Here is a 6,490-nt window from a genome sequence, read left to right as displayed (position 1 = left end):
CGCTCTCGGCCCTGGCGCCGGGCAGCAGGAGACCTTGGCTGGCTCTGCACCTTGCCTGGGCCAGGGCACCGTGCCGCCCACCATCCAGCACCCGCCAGCGGCCCCCCACCGTTCTCCTCCCAGGATATAGGGAGCCGCCAGGCGTAGAGCCGGACGCCTTGCAGAAGCAGGCTGACCACTGCAATGACCGGCGCATGGCGTCCAAGCGCGTGCAGGAGCTCAGCACCAGCCTCTTCTTCGCCGTCCTGGTCAAGGTGAGGCCACCGCCCCTCCGCCCCGCCCCTCCTCCCATCCGCCCCACCTCCTCTCCTGAGCACCTGCTCACAAAGAGCCTTCAGCGGCAGGGGTGGGCCCCGGGGATGCCCCCTCCCATGGCCACGCCTTGGCTGGAGCCCTGCCCTTCAGGAGAGTGGTCCCCTGGAGTCGGAAGCCATGGTGCTGGGCGTCCTGAACCAAGCCTTCGACGTGCTGGTGCTGCGCTACGGGGTGCAGAAGCGCATCTACTGTAACGTGAGTGCGCCTGCGCCGCTGGGCCCCCCAGACACCGGGCTGCATCCGCTTAGCGCTCCACTGTCACCTGCCTGCTCTGCTCCTCCTGCGGTCTCCTTCGCATTTCTGTAGCGTCTAGTGGGCAGGAGCTTAGGCCGAGGACTCTGCTGTCCCTGTCCTCACTGGAGGACCCAGGCTATGGGGATGGCAATGCACTGCGCCCCTCGCTCAGGTGTGGGCCGTCCTGGGACACAGTGGCAGAGAGTGTGGAGCCCCAGACCTTGCTCCCCTCTCCACCCAGCACCAGGCCCACCCAACGGGCCCTGCCAAGACACCGAACTGTGCCTGCCTGGGATGGGGGATGCAGGCCGAGGGTCAGGCTCAGGCCTCTTCTCCAAGGACCCAGGCGGCAGGAGAGCAGGCCCCTCCCTAACCGGTACAGGATAGCAGGGTACGCAGGCTCTGCGAGACTTGTTTATGGGAACACGGAAGGAGGAAAGACCAGAAAGAATGGTCCATGGCCACCCTGGAAATGATGTCCCCTAGAGAAGAGGAGGAGACCAGGCTTTGCCTTGGGTCCTGCCCCTGGTGGCTGTTTATTCCAGGGTTTTTTCGGAGATACTTGGTGCCTGTCTAAGGCTACCTGAGGGACCTGTTTCAGCTGACCTTGTGGTTAGCAGGTCACCACCTGGCCCCCAACCCTGGCTGTGAATTTCCCAATGTCTAAAGCACTTTGGGGAGTGCAGAGCCCAGCAGTGGCGTGGAATAAACACGACATTCACAAAGTGGAGTAGAGCAGAAGAGACAGAACGCAGCCCGCTGCCATCAGGCAGGGCTCTCATCCTGTAGTTTTGAAGTTCATTGAGCAGGAAGAGAGTTCAGGTCTAGGTCATCTCTGCAGACAGCCCAGCCGACAGTCTCCGCTAACAGACCCAGCGCCAGCAGGGGGCGGCAGCCCTCCAGCCTCAGCCTCCTGAGCTACCAACGGCCCACCACCTCCTCCTAGTGACACACAGAGCCAAGGGCCTGGTGCTGCCCCAGCCAAAGATGGCCTGGCAGGGCTGGGGGTAGTCCCCCCCACCCCGAAAGTCAAGCGGCCAGCTGCTGGACCCGGCGGCAGGGCAGGTGGCGCTCCCTAGAGGCCAGTCACAGGTGGGCCAAGGCAGGGGGCTGCTTCCAAGCATTAGGGTCTTGCAGGCTTGAAGTCAGGAGGCAGCAGCCAGAACCCAGGGCCTGAGACCCCGGTGTGTGCGCCCCCAGGCCCTGCCACTGCGGTCCCACCGCTTCCAGAAGGTGGGCAAGAAGCCAGAGCTCATGCTCGTCTGGGAGCCAGAGACCCTGGAGCAGGAGCCGGTGCAGCAGGTCAGAAGCAGGGCTGGGGCAGCTCTCCCGGAGCACCACTGCGTCCCCGTCCATCGCGGCGAGCCCGCCTCCTGCTTCCTGGGGTACCCTCTGCATGCTGTCCCCCGTCCCCGGTCACTCAGGCCCCCTGGTGGGCCGGCACCAGCTCACCCACACCGCCTCCTATGGGCCTTTCTGGCACCAGTTTCCCTCCCTTGGGGACGCCTGCTGTGGGGAGTAGCTGGGGGCTCTGCCTGTTTCTCTAAAGCAGGGTTCTTAGATTTGGGGGTCCTTTTGGGAATATGATAAAAGCTATGGACCTTCTTCCCAAGAAATTCTGTATAACAGTGTTTACCTACCACATGCTCAAAGGCCGGCCCAGACCCAGCTGTCCCGTGACACTGAGTGCTGGCCCCAGACTGGCCACCGAGATCCCATGGCCTCAGTACTTGAGTGGTCCCGGGGCCCCAGCTGGGCAGACGGTGGCAGAGCTGGCCCCTGTCCCTCCTGTCTCCTGGGCGGCCCCTCGAGAATCACCCATGTCACCGTGCTGGGCTCTGCTCTGTCACAGGTCATCACCATCTTCAGCCTGGTGGAGGTGGTGCTGCGGGCAGAAACTGCAGCCCTCAAGTACAGTGCCATCCTGAAGCATCCGGGCACCGAGGGCCTCCTGGGCCCACAAGACAGAGAGGGGCATGACCACGAGGACGAGCAGGAGGACTGAGGCCACCAGCCCAGCCCCACCCCCCCACCTGCCCCACCCGCTGGCTTTTAGGAACAGGACCTTTGGACACCAAAGGGGATTTTTAATTTGGTTTTTAACAACTCAGGGTTTTGTTTTTATTTTTTCATTCTACTTTATTTTTGCAGCTCAGTTTTTAAATGAACTGGAGGGGAAGAGAGTGGGTCTGGATGGGAGGCTGAGGCCTGGCCAGCGCTTACCTGAGCAGAGTAGTTCCCGGTCCTCCTGGGAGGCCAGCCCCGCTTCTGCCAGGCCACTCACTGCCTTCCCCTTACCAGGAAAGGGGGTTTTTAGCAAATCAGTGTCATGGAATAAAATCAAGTGTGAAGTGCAGTCTGGTGTGCAAGGCACACTGGGAGGCGGGGGCGGTGTGCAGGGCACGCTGGGAGGCGGGGGCGGTGTGCAGGGCACGCTGGGAGGCGGGGGCGGTGTGCAGGGCATGCTGGGAGGCGGGGCGGTGTGCAGGGCATGCTGGGAGGCGGGGGCGGCAGCCTGCCGCTGGGGCTGCTGACCAGCGAGGGCCCTGACTCAGGCTCCACCCCTTACAGCTGAGCTGGGGTTACCACCCTCTGGAACCTTCCTATCAGTTTCAGGATGATTCACAGAGCTGGCCACATGGCAGATTGATGCCAGTGCCTCGTTCTTGCTGATTAGAAATGTAATTAGTATGCAAGACAGCAAGCTTACCCATCACCCTGCCGCTTACGCCTGCTGTGTCCATCCCTGCCGCCACCATTTCCCTTCTTCCCACCATCCCCACTTGGCTTCCGAGAGGGGTCATGGGTCCTGTAACACCCCCTCCCCTGTTTCTAGGCCAGAGCTCCAAGTGACCCTGTTCACTTCCTTTGGTTCAAGCCAGTGCCTCGGCCCCGTCAATCCCAGTCCTGCACCCTGACAGCCTCCAGGGAGCATGGAGACAGAGGGAGGCCAGGGGCGAGAAGGGCCCTCACGCTGGCCTTCCTGACCAGGGAGGGGAAAATGAGCTCCTGGTGGCCCAGCCTGGCCTAGTCACCTGTCCAGCATCCACTGATCCCATCCTCCTCAGGGACACTGGGACAGATCAGGTGGGCCATGGCACCGTGCTCTCTCCCGCTGGCCTGACCTCAGCCTGCACTCCTACGCCACCAACCTGGGGGGGCCTCAGGTTGGCTTCCCCAGGAGCTGCTGGAAGCTAGAGTGGAAACCGTGCAAACCATGGCCCGGCCCCCCACGCTGTTCTCTGGGGTGTTGTTATCACAGCTCATTTGACCCGGCTGTGGTGTTTCCTTCAAAGAAAGACTCGGTGCAGCACGTTGTGAGAGGGCCTCGCGGGGCCGGGGGATGTGACCGGGCTTGGCTGCTTTTGTCTGCCATCAGCAGGTCGCGGTTGCTTGTCCGCCCAGCACTGGCCTGGGTGCCAGAGGGGAGCAAAGGACACCTCCTCTTACCTGCCCCCAGTCCCTGCCTCCTCTGACACCTCTGTCAGCCTTTAGTCTGTGCACCCCGCGCCTGCCACGATGTCTCAGGGGCCCCCATCCCCTTTCTGCCACTGTCCCAAGAGCCTTCTCCTAGAGCCGAGTACCTGGAAGGGAAGAGAGGTGAGCATCTGATGGCTTGGCGTTTGGATGAAGTGGTTTCCGGGGGCTTCCCTGGCCTGGGTAGCTGGCCGGTGAGAGCACAGGGGTGTGACATCCCAGCCCTGTCCGTGTCCCCTCAACTGCTCCACCCTCTGGGGAGGAGTGGCTCTCTTCTGTGGTGCTGTCCCCCAGGGCCTTCCACAGGGCCTGTGGCTGGAGCTCCCTCTTGTACAATGTGGATCCAGACCAGTCATCCCTCCTACTGCCCAGCGCCCCCACCCCAGCCTCCACAGAGGAGTGTAGCCAGCTTGGTCAGCAGGGCGGATCTTTGTGGCCTGGACTTGCTTGGGAGGCAGTGCTGGCCTCACCCTGATGCCACCTAGAGCCACGGGGGCCACAGCAGCCCCACCCACCCCACTGGAGTGGACGCTGCATCCAGAAAGGAGGCAGGTCTCTGGCCCGGGAGACACAGCCGGGACCAGGGCTCGGGCACCTGCCCTCCGCCACACGCCGCGCCTCCTGTGGGCCCCGCGCTCCTCACGCGCTGCAGCCGCGTCCTCCGTCTTCACCCACGCATCCTGCAGCATTGACTCCGTCCACATGCAGGGCATGGGTGGGACACACGTCCATGGGTCCATTAAGAAAGACAGCCCCTCTGTGCCGCACGCAAAGGGCACTGTTGGCAAGCGGTGAGGAGACACAAAGCCTCAGGAAGGGAGCGTCCCAGAGCGCTGCACGCCGGTGCGGGCCGCAGGGCCACAGGGCCACAGCCAGGCAACAGAGCAAGGCTGTCTTTTCCTCAGGTGGCCACTCCAGATCACCAGGGGCGAGGGAGACGTAGACGCAGACAATGTCACCACACAGTGAGGTTCTAGCAAAGGTCAGAGGCCGGGCTGTGTTCCCAGCCATGAAGGGATGGTACCCAGAAGACGCAGGCCCCACAGGAGCAAAGGAACTGAGGCTTGAAGGTACTTGACGTGAGCCGTGAGGGTCCAAGGTCCCTAGGACCAGAGTGCCGAGAGGACATGCAAGGTGATGCTGGGAAGGTGGGAACAGTGCGCCACCTCGGAACTATGCCGGGCCGAGTGTGCGCTCTGTCCTGTGGGCAGTGCAGAGCCACTGAAGGCTTTTCATCCGGGCCTTGACACCATTTGACCTCTGTTCTTTCAACCCAGTGAGTGCCTAGATGTAGCAGGGCTCTCGGAGCTGATGGCCAGGAGGGCGGTGTCACATTTCCAGTGTGGCAGATGGTGGTGATGGCATGAACGATAAAGGAGGGGAGGGAGGCCACGCGTGGGCAGAGGCCCATGGGAACAGCCTGGTGGCTATTCACACGCACAGGCCCTGCAGGAGGCAGAGCACTGGGGTGGAATGAGCTAGAAGGAGAGCCTCGGGAGCTGAGGCAGGCTCACCTCGGCCTTTCAGATGACAGGACTTTCTTTACAGGACCCGAGCAGAGGAGGGGCGCAGGGCAGTGCCCCCGAGCTGCGTGCTGAGAACGGGCCTCGGCGCTGCACGTGGAGGCTGAGGCCGAGACCCGGGCAGGGCTGGAGGGGAGGAGCAGTGGGGGTGGTAAGAAGTTGGGGGGCAACAGTGAAGGTAAAGCTGGCAGCATTTGCCGAAGCAGCAGGTGTGGAAGTGACAGGGTGGCAGGCGGGGTCACCCTGTGCTCTGGTGTGTGGAAAGCCTGTGAGGACTCAGGAGGGAACGTCCTGTCAGGAATGAGGAAGAGCCCAGGGAGGGTGCAGGGCTTCAGGAACATTCCTGTCTCTCCATTGCAAAGGGGAAAAAAAAAACAGTTTAAAGTGGCATTAGGAGGGAGGGAGTCCATTGGGAAGCCCCCCTTGGTTGTATATGAACTTCCAAGGGAAGGTGGAAAAGCCCACCTGAGGGAGGCAGGGTGCCACCCCGCCTCCAGGTCCCCTGCGTGCGGCCATCGAGTAGCTGCAGGGCCCCTGCGCCCCTTCTCTCCTGGTGTAGAGCGCTTCCTCCACCGTGACCCGGAAACATGAGTTTCTCTATATCTTGCAACCTCCCCGCCTGGGAAGAGACTGACCCCGTGTCCCATTTCTAGTGAGGGGCGGCCCAGGGGAGACGGGGCAGTGTCCACCGCCGGCCCCATCAGAGATGACACGTCCCGGGATGGTAGCTCCTGAGGACCCGCACAGTTGGAAGGGATGGGCAAGTCCCAGAAAGAGATGGGGCCACTGGGGAGACCGCGGCAGATGCCCCCTGCCGCTGCTCTGACCACAGAGCCGTGATGGGCCACGAGGCAGGAAGCTGGAGGCCAGGTGGGAGGGGCCGTGGAAATGCGGGTGAGATGAAGGCCCGAGAGAAGGAGCACATCCAAGATGTCCGCACA

General features: G+C 62.5%; 1 protein-coding gene across 1 annotated transcript in view; it reads left to right on the top strand.

Moving 5' to 3' along the window:
• DIS3L2 (DIS3 like 3'-5' exoribonuclease 2) overlaps positions 1-2,905 on the top strand; it is a 273,001-nt gene extending 270,096 nt beyond the window's left edge. The window contains exons 20-23 of the mRNA XM_015585355.2: positions 124-254; positions 406-510; positions 1,750-1,851; positions 2,402-2,905. Of these exons, the coding sequence (XP_015440841.1) occupies positions 124-254; positions 406-510; positions 1,750-1,851; positions 2,402-2,554 (491 nt within the window). The 3' untranslated portion in view covers positions 2,555-2,905. The remainder of the gene's footprint in view (positions 1-123; positions 255-405; positions 511-1,749; positions 1,852-2,401) is intronic.
• Positions 2,906-6,490: the final 3,585 nt, after the last annotated feature.

Source organism: Pteropus alecto, unplaced genomic scaffold, assembly GCF_000325575.1.
Source record: "Pteropus alecto unplaced genomic scaffold, ASM32557v1 scaffold110, whole genome shotgun sequence".
In the NCBI taxonomy this organism is placed as follows: domain Eukaryota; kingdom Metazoa; phylum Chordata; class Mammalia; order Chiroptera; family Pteropodidae; genus Pteropus; species Pteropus alecto.
This window is presented reverse-complemented; position numbering and strand designations above follow the sequence as displayed.